This window comes from Pleurodeles waltl, chromosome 3_1 (assembly GCF_031143425.1).
Source record: "Pleurodeles waltl isolate 20211129_DDA chromosome 3_1, aPleWal1.hap1.20221129, whole genome shotgun sequence".
Classification (NCBI taxonomy): domain Eukaryota; kingdom Metazoa; phylum Chordata; class Amphibia; order Caudata; family Salamandridae; genus Pleurodeles; species Pleurodeles waltl.
The window spans coordinates 1,959,212,760-1,959,229,617 of NC_090440.1; the positions used below are offsets into that span (position 1 = coordinate 1,959,212,760).

The 16,858-nt window shown below is 44.2% G+C and overlaps 1 protein-coding gene across 16 annotated transcripts in view; it reads right to left on the reverse strand.

Annotated features, from left to right (window-relative positions):
* The window catches only part of NCOR1 (nuclear receptor corepressor 1), a 1,251,773-nt gene that overhangs the window by 942,807 nt on the left and 292,108 nt on the right, over nt 1-16,858 (reverse strand). For all 16 annotated transcript variants that reach the window (XM_069226323.1, XM_069226317.1, XM_069226319.1 and 13 more), the window contains one exon: nt 957-1,087. In XM_069226323.1, the coding sequence (XP_069082424.1) occupies nt 957-1,087 (131 nt within the window). The remainder of the gene's footprint in view (nt 1-956; nt 1,088-16,858) is intronic.

Sequence of the window (16,858 nt, forward strand, 5' to 3'; positions counted from 1 at the left end):
CTGAAGTGTGTTATGGTGACCCCTTTCTCAGTAACGGTAGTCATTAATGTTTTGCTCTCCGTGGATCTGCATGAGTTTTGTGCCCTGTTGTTTTTTTTCATGTGCAGTAGTTATAAACAAGTGTTTACTTATAATCAGAACAAAAGTACGTCTTGTGAGTAAAGCACCAGTTTTATTTGTTTCTGTAAACTTATGTAATGAAATATTAAGTCCCTTCTCTGTTCCAATCTCCCAGAATGGGTCTAGTCTCCTGTTAATCTTGTCTAAACCTATAAACTTCTACCACACTCTATATCCGTCATCCTCTTATTAAAGCTACAATTTCTACCTAATTTAAACTGTGTGCCAAGCCACATACTGCTCCTCCCCCTTGTGTTTAATGTTCATTACTCAACTGTGTCAAGAATCCATGCCTATCAACTCCATTTTCATCACCACTGCTCTTTGGCACTCTATTTTAGCTCAACTGCTGATTTTTATAATTGTGAAAATGAACTTATACTATTATGTAGTGCTTTTTCAGACTGATTGCTTCACCATTTACTAAACCCTTGGGCTATCAGCAACTACTGCACACTCTGATTTCTTAGTGCCTTGTGTCACTGGTCTATGCTCATATATGACCTATTATTTTATGTCATCACTATTTCATCTACACCCAAACATTCTGTATACTACTCCAACACAGTTATGAGAATCACTATGACCACTGTATTTTACTGTTGTACTTTTACACACGTTTAACTCTAAAGCTGTGCAATAGATTACCTATTATTCTGTCATTACCTTTGATGATACTAAAGTGTGCATGCCTTTTTGTCATGTGAATTTCTATACAGTTTGTACCGTGCTCTGAAACACATTTTGGGAGGAGTTTCCAACATACGAGACAATGAATGGTTTCCAAAGTATAATTTAAAAAGGCTAACTTTAAACATTTTAAAGCACAAACTTACTTAAACTCCTCTTTATCGTCTTTTTCTTCCTCATCTCGCTTTTCCTCCTCTTTCCGCTCAGGTTTTTCAGATTTCTCCTCCTCTACTTTTTCAATCTCCTTTTCTTCATGTACAGGACGTGTAATCTGTTGCTGCAATGAAATATGTAAGAGGTTATAATCCAATTGGCATTACTTGCATGTTAAAATATTTAGACGAAAGTAGTAAAGAGTAGGTGCTTTAACTAAGACTAAACATACTGTCAATCAGACAAGAAGACAAACATTGCCTATCCGTAAGAAATTGGTTAGAGCTTGAAGTGCTGTGAAATCACACACACTACATCTACTCATACCATCTAATGCTGGGTTCTAAATTATTTTTTGCACTCACCCCCCTTTATTTTAATTTTCCTACCATTTCTGTGTGGGGTCCTGGGCCAGGCTTGTTGATGCTCTTTACCAAGGAATCCTTTCCTCATGGCTTTGTTTAAAATCTTTACTTATTTGGTCTTACCATTACGATTTAATGTGTAATGTAGTACAAGTGAAAAAACATATGGCCCAATAACGCATTATTTGGAACAAATGCATTAATAAACATGGATGACCCACTTGAGGTGAATCATTGTCCCTCCTCACACTCAAAAAGGTAATAAATAGCATATAATTCTGTGCACATGATTATGTATATTATTCACTGCAAAAAAAATAAAAAGTATTGGTTCTGTTTCAAACACATAAAACCACTGAATTCACCAGCTGTTTGCAGCTTAATCACTGCAAGCTATAACCAACTGATGTCACTAGCTATTCCTTTACTCTTGTGAGACTTTTTTTTTGCCTGTGTCATTGTCAAATAGTTTATTAGTGTATGCCGGGCAACGTTAGTTATGGTGTGCATTGTGTGTACCATGCTAAAGGGATGTGCTCCCTTGAGAGTCCCTAGAGTACAAATCAGGAAAAACTGTTCAAAGCTTTACACAAACATCGCTGGTGCTTATGACCCCCAGTCAATGATCAGATCTACGTTAAAAAAAGTTCTGTCTTGCACTTCACTTGGTCTGTAGGATCCATTGGCAGGAGCAGTTTAAGTTTTACATGGTGTACAGAGGAAGATCAGTCTCTAATGGTGGTGCTTCTGGTCTTCACAGGCCATGCATCTGCCCTGGTCGCTTTTCACTGGTACCTATGCAAGAGTCAAGAGGAGACCTGCGAGAGACTGAGGTCGCAGTTTGGGTTGGCACACATGCCGGAACAGAACAATAGGATTCGGAGGACAAAGGTGCCCTGCCATGTCAGTTTATCTCAGCACTGGTTCATGGTTAAGTCAGGTCCCCCCTCTCACTCGCCCCCCCAAGGGAACTTACAATGAAGTAACCCCTGGGGCAAACCAATGTCAGGAGAACAATGCTGTTGGCAGCAGAGGAAGTATTACTGAGAATGATCCCACAGCTCTAGGCCTCTGTTCTGCGTGCAATACACTACCATGCAGTGCATAAAACCATTGGCACACTTCTTCCTATATTTACCACCACACTAGCACAGATACTGCCCATCTCCGCTCCTCCCAGCAAACACTTCCTGGTGTGTAGCCTCCAATGCTCCACCACACACCTCACAGGCAGACCCCACAGCAGGCAGCTCACTCTGGGTTTCACCTATGAGGAGATGTGTTGGTGGGATGTCTCCAGTGCCTCTCTTTCTGCTCAGCAGTCCTCTTTCCAAGGTGCTCAGTATCAGTTTGCAGTCTTCTGGGATGATGCTGCTTTCCTTTCTTGAGAAGCTGGCTGTCACAGACTCAAGTCATGGATCAAGTAAGTCCTCCTACATCTCTGATAGATGAAGCCTCATTTAGTCACGAGAAATCTTTGAGTACTGAATGGAACCACCACCAACTCTTTAAACCATCCTCCATTTCATCCATTGTTTATTCCAAGACTCTGCAGACAAAATATTACTAGAGTGCACCACTTGATGTTTAGGCTGTAGCCCAGTCAGCCATTCCTTTTTTCGTCAGATGGCAGCAGAGTGGTTGGCAAACAAGGCGCCACTCCTGCAAACTTAGTATACGAGGAAGCAATTGGCAGCTTCAGACAGGAGTGTCAATGATAGACTGAGAATCGCAACAATTGGCAAAATGTAACTTGGGACCTTTTCTCTCACCTAGAAGGCCACTCAGAATAAGATGATGGGCGGACAGACAGGAAGGAAGCTATCGTTCGCGTATCCACAAAAAGAACATTAACAAAGGTAAGTAACTTGATCCTGTGGTGGATACTCCTTAACTGCAGATTCATCATCTTTTGAATAGATAAAAAAGTAACGCACCACCTCCCTGAACACCAAATTGTCCTGAAAGATTGTGGGTTATCGTAGTTGCACTGATGGCGCTTTTAGTTCACAGACATAACACACAGATTGTTTCAAGAGTTAATAACCACAAAAACAGCTATGCTGTGGCTCAAAAGTTATGCACATTGAACCGAATAACAGTTCCACTGCGTCATAAAGGGTGGGCATGTGCATGGAAGCACCAAGGCAGACAGGCCAAAAGAGTTAACAAAAAACCTTTAATGGTGCCCAGTGCAAGGACCTAATGGTCCTCAAACATTGCTTAAACTCCAGAATAGATTGATTTTGTTGAAGGGCAGCAAACACCAAGAGAGGACTTCCACTATTTTGACAGGCAAACTAAATCCACTCTGTTGGTCTCACTCAATCTACACACATGCAGATACAGGTTGTGAAGGTATGGGGTTAGAACCCCACCTTATTGTTGGGACAGTAAGTCCTTCTGAAGAGGTAGGTTGGGCAGAGGACAGATGGTCATGATCAGATCATCAGATTAGTAGATCCTTTGGGTTATTAGAATGAGCTGAACCCACTTCTTCCTGACCTCCTTCAGAACCAGAGGTAGAAGCGGCAGACAGGGGAACTTGTAATGACAATGGGAGTCACCAGGTATGCAGAATACACCTATTAGAGATTCTTGAGGCAGAAATTCTAAAGTGCATAAAGTTGACAATTAACATTCCTGGAGTTGGCAAAGAGATCTATCTAAGGTACCTCCTCACAAGAAGAATATGACCTTAATCACTTCCAGATCCAGACGCCACTCATGTTCAGCAGTATTGCACCTCCACAACTTGTCTGCTCTGGTGTACAGGGACCTCACAAGATGGTTGACACCTGGGAAAACCCTAGATGGAAGAGCCAGCGCCATGCAAAACCACATGGCAGTCATGTGCTGTAGGAAGTTCATTTGCATCAGCCATCTGAGAGGTCTGTGGTCAGTTTGAACTACAAAGTGAGTACCAAAGAGGTATGGTCTCAGCTTCTTCAGGGACCAAACCACAGCAAAGGCCTCCCTCTCAATGGCACTCCAATGCTGCTCCCTGGGGAGTAACCTCCTGCTAATGAAAGCAACAGGCTGGTCAAGGCCATCTTCATTTGTTTGGGACAAAACTGCCCCTATCCCATGTTCAGAGGCATCTGTCTGCACAATGAACTGCTTGGAGTACTCTGGAGCTTTTAGAACTGGTGCTGTGCACATTGCTTGTTTCAGGGTGTCAAAGGCCTGTTGGCATTCTACAGTCCAGTTTACCCTCTTGGGTATTTTCTTGGAGGTGAATTCTATGAGGGCTGTCACTATGGATCCATATCCCTTCACAAACCTCCTGTAATACCCAGTCAAGCCAAGGAATGCCCTGACTTGAGTCTGGGTTTTTGGAGCTGCCCAGTCCCGAATAGTCTGGATCTTAGGCTGGAGTGGCTGAACTTGGCCTCCACCTACAAGGTGTCCCAAGTAAACCACAGTTCCCTGCCCTATCTGGCATTTGGATGCCTTGATAGAGAGGCCTGCTGATTGCAGAGCCTTCAAAACCTTCTTCAGGTGGACCAGGTGATCCTGCCAGCTGGAGCTAAAGACAGCAATATCGTCAAGATAAGCTGCAGTAAAGGACTCCAAACCAGAAAGGACTTGATTCACCAACCTTTGGAAGGTGGCAGGGGCATTCTTTAAACCAAAGGGCATAACAGTAAACTGATAATGCCCATCAGGTGTGGAGAATGCTGTCTTTTCTTTTGCTCCAGGTGCCATTTTGATTTGTCAGTACCCTGCTGTTAAGTCAAAGGTACTTAAGAATTTGGCAGCACCTAATTTATCAATCAGTTCATCAGCCCTTGGAATGGGATGGGCATCTGTCTTGGTGACAGAATTAAGTCCTCTGCAGTCCACACAAAACCTCATCTCTCTCTTTCCATCCTTGGAGTGAGGTTTGGGGACTAAGACCACTGGGCTAGCCCAGGGGTGGTCAGAGTGCTCAATGACTCCCAATTCCAGCATCTTGTGGACTTCCACCTTGATGCTTTAATTGACTTGGTCAGTGTAGGAAGTTGGCTCTGTATGTGCTATTTCAAAGTAAGGAATAGCATGCACAGAGTCCAAGGGTTCCCCTTAGAGGTAAGATAGTGTCAAAAAGAGATAATACTAATGCTCTATTTTGTGGTAGTGTGGTCGAGCAGTAGGCTTATCCAAGGAGTAGTGTTAGGCATTTGTTGTACATACACACAGGCAATAAATGAGGAACACACACTCAGAGACAATTCCAGCCAATAGGTTTTTGTTATAGAAAAATATATTTTCTTAGTTTATTTTAAGAACCACAGGTTCAAATTCTACATGTAATATCTCATTTGAAAGGTATTGCAGGTAAGTACTTTAGGAACTTTGAATGATTACAGTAGCATATATACTTTTCACATAAAACACAAATAGCTGTTTTAAAAGTGGACACTTAGTCCAATTTTCACAGTTCCTGGGGGAGGTAAAGTATTGTTAGTTTTTGCAGGTAAGTAACCCACCTACAGGGTTCAGTTTTGGGTCCAAGGTAGCCCACCGTTGGGGGTTCAGAGCAACCCCAAAGTTACCACACCAGCAGCTCAGGGCCAGTCAGGTGCAGAGTTCAAAGTGGTGCCCAAAACGCATAGGCTTCAATGGAGAGAAGGGGGTGCCCCGGTTCCAGTCTGCCAGCAGGTAAGTACCCGCGTCTTCGGAGGGCAGACGAGGGGGGTTTTGTAGGGCACCGGGGGGGACACTAGTTAGCACAGAAAGTACACCCTCAGCAGCACGGGGCGGCCGGGTGCAGTGTGCAAACACACGTCGGGTTTCCAATGGAAATCAATGGGAGACCAAGGGGTCTCTTCAGCGATACAGGAAGGCAAGGGGGGGGGGCTCCTCGGGGTAGCCACCACCTGGGCAAGGGAGAGGGCCTCCTGGGGGTCACTCCTGCACTGGAGTTCCGATCTTTCAAGTCCTGGGGGCTGCAGGTGCAGTGTCTTTACCAGGCGTCGGGATCTGGGAGTCAGGCAGTCGTGTCAGGGGGAGCCTCGGGATTCCCTCTGCAGGCGTCGCTGTGGGAGGCTCAGGGGGGGCAACTCTGGCTACTTACGGTCTCGCAGTCGCCGGGGAGTCCTCCCTGAAGTGTTGTTTCTCCACAAGTCGAGCCAGGTGCGTCGGGTGCAGAGTAGCAAGTCTCACGCTTCCGGCGGGAAACGTGGAGTCCTTTAAAAGTTGTTTCTTTGTTGCAAGTTTCAGTCTTTGAGGAACAGGGCCGCTGTCCTCTGGAGTTTCTTGGTCCTTGGTTGTAGGGCAGTCCTCTGAGGATTCAGAGGTCGCTGGTCCCTGTTGGATGCGTCACTGTTGCAGTTTTCTTCGAGGTTGGGAGACAGGCCGGTAGGGCTGGGGCCAAAGCAGTTGTCGTCTCAGTCTTCACTGCAGGGCTTCAGGTCAGCAGCCCTCCTTCTGGTTAAGGTTGCAGGTTACAGTTTCCTAGGTTCTGGGGTGCCCCTAAATACTGAATTTAAGGGTGTGTTTAGGTCTGGGAGGGCAGTAGCCAATGGCTGCTGTCCTTGAGGGTGGCTACACCCGCTTTGTGCCCCCTCCCTGTGGGGAGGGGGCACACCCCTAAACCTATTGGGGGAATCCTCCATCCACAAGATGGAGGATTTCTAAAAGCAGGAGTCACCTCAGCTCAGGACACCTTAGGGGCTGTCCTGACTGGTGGGTGACAACTCCTTGTTTTTCTTATTATCTCCTCCAGCCTTGCCGCCAAAAGGGGGGGGCAGTGGCTGGAGGGGCAGGCGTCTGCACTAGCTGGGATGCCCTGTGGCGCTGTAACAAAGGTGGTGAGCCTTTGAGGCTCACCACCAGGTGTTACAGTTCCTGCAGGGGGAGGTGACAAGCACCTCCGCCCAGTACAGGCTTTGTTCCTGGCCACAGAGTGACAAAGGCACTCTCCCCATGTGGCCAGCAACATGTCTGGTGTGTGGCAGGCTGGCAGATACTAGTCAGCCTACACTGGAAGTCGGGTATGTTTTCAGGGGGGCATCTCTAAGATGCCCTCTGGGTGTATGCTACAATAGATTGCACACTGGCATCAGTGTGCATTTATTGTGCTGAGAAGTTTGATACCAAACTTCCCAGTTTTCAGTGTAGCCATTATGGTGGTGTGGAGTTCGTGTTTGGCAGACTCCCAGACCATATACTCTTATGGCTACCCTGCACTTACAATGTCTAAGGTTTTGCTTAGGCACTGTAGGGGCATAGTGCTCATGCACCTATGCCCTCACCTGTGGTATAGTGCACCCTGCCTTAGGGCTGTAAGGCCTGCTAGAGGGGTGACTTACCTATGCCACAGGCAGTGTGAGGTTGGCATGGCACTCTGAGGGGAGTGCCATGTCAACTTAGTAATTTTATCCCCACCAGCACACACAAGCTGAGAGGCAGTGTGCATGTGCTGAGTGAGGGGTTCCTAGGGTGGCATAAGACATGCTGCCGCCCTTAGAAACCTTCGCAGGCATCAGGGCCCTTGGTACCAGTGGTACCAGTTACAAGGGACTTACCTGAGTGCCAGGGTTGTGCCAATTGTGGAGACAAAGGTACAGTTTAGGGAAAGAACACTGGTGCTGGGGCCTGGTTAGCAGGGTCCCAGCACACTTTCAAATCATAACTTAGCATCAAGTCAGGGGGTAACCATACCAAGGAGGCATTTCCTTACACAGCTTAATTGGTAAAAGCAACTGATGCAATGCCTGGCACCAATTCTATCTCTACCCTCACCCCTACATCCCCACCGACCAGCAACAAAAACCCAAATAGTTATGTTTCGTGAATTTAATCATAACTGAGTGCAAGATGACCTTGGAATCTAAACAAATGGCCCCTTCTTAAAAAGAAAGATTGCCAAGCTCATGCTTTTCTAGATTCACCATGGTTTTGTATTTCATCCAGAAACACAAAACATAGTTAACAGTGACTACTGGCTGCACAAGCAATGAAATAATGGTGGGAAAATGTATCCTATCACTTACCCACTGTTAGAAAGTTCAGAAGAGAGTGATTTTATCATAGAAGTACTTACGCTGATGGCACTTTCAGAAAAAAAATATATAATTTCTTGCGTAGCACTTCTCGGAGTAAAAAGTTAAGTGCCTAAAATCAATACTGGGTCTATCTAACCGTACAGGGCCATTGTGTGATTGTTTTTGTGTATGAAGGTTAGAAAGTAGACAAGTGTGATCTTGCAAGATATCTTTTAACATTACTGTTCATCATCACAGCAGGGCTCTGATGACAGGTTGGCAACCAAATTTGGCACATATTTTGAGGAAAGTTGGCGACTGACCCCCACACCCCTGTTTATGTAGTGAACGGCAGTAGCAGTAACGGCCAGCTTCTACCTCAAACTGTTTTGGAGCTACACGTTTAAAGTGTAAGTTGGCTACTGACCTTAAACCCAGTTCAAACAGGTGGTACTTATGTGGCGAGATTGGTGCCTCCAGCCAACAGGAATTTTTGAGCACAACTGTCTAACTCGAAGACATTGGCTCCTACAATTACCCTATTTTAGGCACAGATTTCACCTGTGTTTTAATTTTGGATTAGTTGTTCTCCATCTCTCTCTATCCCACCCGGACCGTGACTGCAGCCAGTGGGTCCTAGTTACCAAATGTCAAGTGTTCCGGTAATTTGGACAGACTATTGTACTTGCATTTGGCATCCTGAACATGGACATAGGTAGAACTTTACTGTAACTCACCCGGACAAGCTGAAACATACAAGATGTGCAACTTTGCAAACTGGGCTACAAAAAAGCTAAGTCAGAAAACGTAGATCCATTTTCATACATCTGTCTGGCAACAGTTACCCAGTGACACTCTGGAAATGAACACTAAACATGCAAGTCTCCAAAGACTGCAGGGAATACCTAACCATTAAACTATTTCATAGTGTAGTCCACAGAGTCCTAGATGAACAAAAAATGACTGCCTAACATGTTAAAGTTAGGCAAGTGTGTACTTGTTATATACAATTTACCTTTAAATAAAGGCCTACACTTCTGAGAAGTGATAACTTTAAACTAGCACGGATTTTGATAGTTCTAAACTGGCAATGAGTGTGTGATATATTTACAATTGTGCTGTGTCTGCGTTTCTAACCCACTACCACCTCTTACAAAAAGCACTGACTGCTTAACTTTATTATGCACTTAGAGTCAAGTGTCCAAAGAAGTTAACATGGTTATACAAATGGAGTGCACAACACTTGTAAGTCCTTCAACACCAGCTGAAAATCACTGTACTCCTCTCATAGATACACATACACCACAGAACGCGCACATTCACTAAAGGTTAGCAGGGAAATTAGGAACAACAGAGATGTGTATAGAAATCATAAAATAACGTTTCTAAACGTTATAAGCAAATGCTTTCTTTCCTAGCCCTGACTATGACAAATCATTGAGCATGAATGCAGAGGGCAATTCCGGCTTTGTGCAGCTTCAAGGCACATATATTCAGAAAGAAAAACATTTAAAAGCACATAAATACCATTTGGGGTGGGGGGGGGGGAGAATATATATATTTTTTTTTAAACCACTGGCTTAACATACATTGCCTAAGCTTTCACCAGGATTTACCCCCCCCCCCCCCAAACATCTTAAACTACTATACCAGAAAATATAGTCACAATGCAAAGGGAATGTTACAGTCTTCTAACAATGTCAAATAATTTCACAGAGACTAAGGAAAACTACCAAATGAGTGGACATGACCACATGAGAAAGTAAAATAAAACAAAAAAAGGCACCTGATTCAAATACCTGCAAAAGTCTCCATGAGTAACTATGACCGCTATATAACTGAACACAGGTAGAGTAATCAAATGCTAAGAACCAAAAAAATTACAAAAAAGCTGAAGGCATGCTTTTTCTCTGAACAAGATGCAAAAAACAACATATGTCTCTAAGAAGCCTTTCGTTGATCAACTTCTGGTACAAATGGAGGAATATAAAGAAAACAAAAAGCACATAACCACAACATTCCTAAAATCTCTACAAAGCTAATAAAAGACAATAAGTTTGACCAAACAGACACCAATGTAAGACCATGTATACACTGGTTCCTTCATTAATAAATATGTTCACAGGACACAAAGTTAAAATATTTCACCCCTCCATTACCAAAAGTGGGTTTAAATCAATCTAGTACAAAGGACCCTTCTTAAAAATCCTCGATAATTTTTCAATTAAAATGATAAGGACTCGCTGAAAGAAATGTACAGCCAGACACAAAACAGTCAACACGATTCAAGTCTGCAAGTCTTGGGAGTGAGGACAGGAGTCACGTATTGCTGGAGGAATACCAGCAAAAGTCAAGGCTACCTGCACGTGGCATTGGAAACACGAAAATCATGGTTGCAAAATCCAGCTGACCCCCCAAAAGCTTTGGCAAGACTTGTAAATTCAAACAAATATTTTGCAGTGAACTGATAGTGCACCCTGCTGGAGCCGGCTGTACTTATTCTCTGCCCTGTGCTCGATTTCTCGCACATGTAGAAAGAACCTGCCTCCGTTTGACCGCGTTGTGTCCTCTCTCAGCGGCATACCTGCCATGCACACGACCAGCTGGGGCACTGTCGGAGTCGAACTACTTGAGCGCCCACCTACCCGACACACCTGTTCACTCATCTGTCGATTTTGATTGCGCGCGGCGCCGAGGCTGTGCTTTGCTCTTCAGTTTGCGGGTGAGGGGGCTCAATTCCCAGGAGCACTCTATGGGGCGACTCGCACGAAGCAACAGGGGCATCGCCAAGCACCCTGGAAAGGGCGCCTGACCGAACCGCTTGCTTATTCCAGGAAATGGTGTCATCCTGCCACTTAAAGTGCCCCGAGGAGTGTGGCCCATCGTACAAACGAGCGGCTAATCTGCAGGAGGTTACGCGAGGTAATCTGCATTAAACCTCCACTTCATTGGCTGTGGCAGAAGTGCACCCGTCTCCTGTGTCTTCAAATCACCGGACTGTACCACCTGCTGCCGAGCAAACGGGGGCCATCCAACAGGGCACGAGGCCTTGTTCCGTTAGGAAAAAAGGAGACTGCAACCCCCTTGTACATCTACCTTGGTGCCAACTTTAATATCATCTTACTCGTTAAAACACTGCCCTGCTGCGAGAGCCGGCCCTGGCTTGGACAGCGCACTGGGCAGAAAGGCGCCTTAGCAGCCGATTAATAAAATGATGAAGTAGGGGGTTCTGTTCGTGTTACCAATCCAGTCCCTGACATATCAGAGCAGTGACTGGGCCTCTGAACACAAACATCTCATGCCACCCTCAAATTCGCCTATATCACTCACTGCTGAACCCCAGCACACTGCTGCCAAATTGTATGTTTTGCAGATTGGGGTGCTGGTGTGTGGTAGCATAGGTGATGGAGATGGGAGGGTAAAGAAAAGAATGATGAAGCGTTATCGCCTATTTCATGCTAAGGTAAGAATAAAAAGCACAGTGTTCTGTGTCATTAGAGCCAAGTGCCCCCCTGAAGATTGGCGCCATGATCCTAGGTCCGGCTTGGCCAGGCCTAAAGCCAATGTTGTTTGGTGTCCACAGAGATGTGGGCAATCTTTCCGCTGGGCACGTTCCTTGGTGTGAAGACGACTAGTTAAATGAGACGTCCTGACCAAAAGGTGCCGCTTTCACAAATGGGTCCGCACTAAATGTACAGATGACTGGTGTGTTGTTGTCAGAAGACTACCAACCCTTCCTGAACTCGGAGATATTAAACTATCTAGCGCAGTGGCTCCCAACCTGTGCTCCAGGGACCCCTGGGGATCTGCTATGCCTCCTCAGGGGGTGCGCAACAGCTCAGAAAATGAAATCATGTTAACAGATTAATAAAGTGGAAATAAATAAAGTGGATAAATGTACAATTGAAAATTTCAAAACCTACTGTAAATGTCAAGGAATTTGAAATTGGAGTCTAAAAATTAAATTAGCATCCTCAAATTGATTCATGTAGTACGGACGATGTGTGGCTTTAATTGAATTTAGAAAAGCTCCAAACTTCCTGATGAATGCTTGTTTCTGTATCTTTTGTGTATGGGTTTGCATTTGAAATCATCAACAATGTTTAGGCTGGGTTCTCCGGCTTCCAGTAATGACTCAGTAGGGGGTCCTTGGATTCAAATAATGAATCAGTGGGGGTCCCCGGATCCAAGTAATGATAAAGTGGGGGTCCACAGAAGTCAAAAAGTTGGGAACCACTGATCTACTATGATTAATACATAGTGGTGGTAGCTGGTTACATGACCGGTGGTCAATAACAAAGGATGACCAATCTATAAATGTGACATAGCTACCAATACATCCCCCTACATGCAGTTTCTGCGTAGGATTAGCAGTAGGGCACATTTAAGATCAGCACTAAAGACAAGAAACAAAAAGCAAAAACGAAACAAACTTGGCTTGGTTAAGACAATATAATGCAAAACAACCAAAAAGAAATGAAGAACGTTTCGTACATTTATTTAAATAAGTTTTGCTTTACACTGAGCTTGCATTTTATTTTTACTGATTACTCTTGCAATCCAACAACAATGCACTACTGCATTCCCGTATTCCCACTGTTACAACTGATTTGCAGCACCTTTAAGTCAACTTAGAACAACAAAAGCATCACCCAAAAATACTTGTCCAATTAAAGCTCTGCGGCTCTTAATCTTGCATTCCTTCTTGTAATGTCATAGTCTTGGTATTGGTCACAAAGGATTACAATAAATGCATTTTCTCCACAATTTCTCTGACCAGTCACCTGCTGGATTATTACCAAGCCAGCATAAAACCTATAGTGCTTTATCATATGTTCACATTACATTGCTAAGCATGTGAATCTACAGCACTGCTTGCCACAAACAGATGCTTACTTGGTAATTAACATTTCCGTTTGAGACATGAACGGCTGTGGATACACATGCTTTAACATAGGCTGTAAAGCACTTTTCCTCCATAAACGGTGGCTAACCTGTCTGGGTTGCATTTGTTTGCAATAAAGTTCTTAAAACTGCTTGACCCTGGCTTGCTGTTGGGTCATGACAACTACACAGTACTGTTTTGTAAATGTGAGCGGTGTGGTCCACGTAGCTGCTTTTCTAATGTCAGCTATGGGTGTGTGCCATAAAAAAGCCAGGGAAACCCGCTTTATTCGAGTAGAGTGAGCTTTTGGACAGAAACGTAGAGTTCATTTGGCTTTAGCATTACAAGTCTGGATACATTTTACAATCTAAGATGAAATATTTGATTTAGAAATGCCTCTTCCTTTATGTGGTTTTGAGAATGCAACAAAGAGTTGTTGTGTTTTCCTAAATCATTTGGTTCTGTCAATGTAATACATAAGAACCTTTTTTTTTTTTCTTTTTTTTTGTTTTACATCTAGTGTGTGTAAAGCCCTTTCCACTACAGTGTCAGGTTGTGGAAAGAATACTGGTAGGGCAATAGACTGATTTAAGTGGAACTGAGAGACAACTTTTGGCAGGACTTTGGGGTTGGTACATAGTACCATCTTACCATCATTGAGTTGGAAAAAAAAAAAAAAGTTATTTTAGAGTTGATGCCTGAAACTCACTGACACATCTGAGTGAAGTGACTGCAATGAGAAATGTGACTTTCCATGATAGAAACTGGAGAGGGAATGAATGTAAAGGCTCAAATGGGGGACCCACTAACCTTGTTAGCACAATGTTAAAATTCCAAACAGGAGTTGGGGTACCCTGGGTGGGATAACTTTTTCAAGGTCCTCTAAAACAGCTTTGATTACAGGGATTCTGAATATAGAGGTGTGTTCTCTATTTGCAGATATGTGGCTACTGCCGGCTAAGTGTAGCCTTATAGACGTAAGTTAGCCAAGAGGTATTTCAGTGGAATAGGTTACATACAAGGACTTGAGACTTTGCTGTTAATATGTTTTGAATGGCAATAGTGAACAAAATGTTTCCACTTTGCCACATAAAGTGCTCTAGCAGTGGGTCTTCTTGCTCCTTTAAGAATGTCCATACACTGTTGAGGTAGTTTAAGGATCCACATTCTAAGACCTCAGAAGCCAGATCACAAGATTGAGAGATCTTGGGTTTGAATGCCTTACTGCTCCCTAGTGCTGGGTTACACAGTTCTGCCAGTTGGGGAATACCTGGTTGGAACTACTGAGTGTGGTGAACCATGGTTGTTTTGCCCATGTGGGAGCCATTAGTATGAAGGTCACAGACGTCTGACAATGCTTGCACATTACAAATGGAAGCGATGGGAAAGGTGGAAAAGCGTAAACAAATAACTCTGACCAATTAATTAATCCATAGTGCATTGCCCGTGGACTGTGGGTGTGGGAACCTGGAGGCAAAATTTGGGCATTTGGTATTTTCTGCTGCGGTGAAAGGTCCATGTCTGAATGTCCCCACTGTTGGAAGAGTAGGAGGAGGACTTGTGGGTTGAGTTCTGACTCGTGGTCTTGTTGGCGCCTCCTGCTGAGGAGATTTGCAAAGTTTTGTCCACCCCCGGTATACACCCTGCTAAGAAAAGAATGTTATGTCTCAAAGCCTACCGCCAAATGGTTTGGGCTAGATGAGATAGTTGAGGTAACCTGGTGCTCCCCTGTTTTTGAAGCTAGTAAATGGTAGTCATGTTGCCTGTTTTGACGCAATTCAGCTTGCTGATGAGAAGAGGTAAACATGCTTTCAGCATTAGAGGAACAGCAAGCAGCTCCAGGTGACTGATATGGAGATGGGTTTGAATGTGTGTCCAGTGACCCTGTATAGTCAAGCCCTGTGAGTGCACTCTCCAACCTATGAGTGATGCATCTGTTATGGTCGGAATAGGGTCTAGGAAAGTCCATCATTTTAGAAGATTGTCGATATTCCACCACTGCAGAGTGTGGCAAGTCTGATGGCTGAGCAAACAATAGATCTTCCAGCTGAAACTCCGCGTGAGTCCATTGATGCACTAAGCATTCCTGCAACAGGCATATATTGAATCTGGAATGAGATACTATTAATATACATGATGCCTAGGAGGCACACTACTGTTCTTACTGTTTTTTGCAGATAATGCTGACACTGTTGAATAAGTATTTGGAAGGACTAAATCCTAGCCGTATATGGGTAAGCTATCTCTGAGGGAGTCAATGATGGCTCCAAGGTAAGGTTGTATTTGAGGAGGTAGTAGGTGAGACCTAATTGCACCAACTGTGAAACCTAGTTAGTAAATCAAGTTTATGGTAGTTTAAGTGTGTTGAAAACAGGACTGGTAATATGCGCAAACGAGGTGCCACTAGTGCTGGGCATTTGGTAAACACCCTGGGGGCTGTAGTGACTCCGAATGGAAATACTTTGAACTGAAAGTGTTCTCAATTTAGAACAAATGTGAGGTATTGCCGAAGTGCTAGGTGAAGTAGAATGTGAAAGTAGGTGTCTTTCAGGTCCAATGCAGCTATGGAGTCGCCTTACTGTAGTAGTGGAATGATATCTTGCAACGTGACCATACGGAAGTACTCTGAGAGAATGTACCACTTAACAGGTCTGCGGTCCAGGATTGGCCTTGGGAGGCCAATCTTTTTTGGTGTGATGGCACAGGTTCTATTGCTCCTTTTTGTAGAAAAGCTTTTACTTCCTCTTTAACCATCTGCTGATGGTCTGTTGAGAGTCTCTGGGTGCGAGGTGGAATGTTTTGAGCTACTAAGGTAAGCTCCAGGCAATAACCATGGTGGACAATAACCAACAACCACTGGTCGGAGGTGATATTCAAACAGTTGAAGTCTGCCCCTGACAAGTGTAGTGTGATCAAGGGGAATGGCAGGAAAGTCAAGGTTCTGTGGCGGTGGCAGATGGTTTAGAGGAAGCGCCTTCCCCTCTGCCTCTTGAGTTGTTGCCTCTGTATGAGCCTTTATAGTATCCCTTAGGCAAAGTATTCTGTGACTGGGGACACTCATATGAGGTGGAGGTGTCAGAAGATGTGGCCTTTGCTGCTTCATGCAAGGGGGAGCAATGAAAAGCATTTAATTGCGCAGAGGTATGCAATGCACTTATAGCTTCGCCTGTTTCATTATCCTTCTTAATTTTGTCGAGTAGAGTATCTACTTGAGGGCCAAAGAGGTGTTTCCCATCAAAGAGAAGCACAATAATATTTTGCTGCAATTCAGGATTAAACCTTAATCTAGGCATGCTGCTTAATTAGGACACTCATTATAATGCCTCTTGCTGCAGTATCAGCTGCATCTAGAGCACATCTGATAGATTTGATACCATTCAATTTGCCTTCTGATGAAATCTCAAAAGCTTGTTTCTTGTATTTTTCCAGAAAATGTTGAAGAAGCCACTCTATTTCATCCTAATGTCCCCTATAAAAATCGAGAGGAGACCAAAGGGGATAGCAATTCTCCATTGGTTGTTCGACACTATTTTCGTCGCAGCATCCATCTTTCTAGCATATTTATCGGGTGGGGACACCTACCCAGATGTTTGTGAGGTTTCCCTCTTTCTTGCTGTTGCGACCACTAGTCAGGTGGCATGTGGCTCTGCCAGATACAGATTCAGATCTGTGCC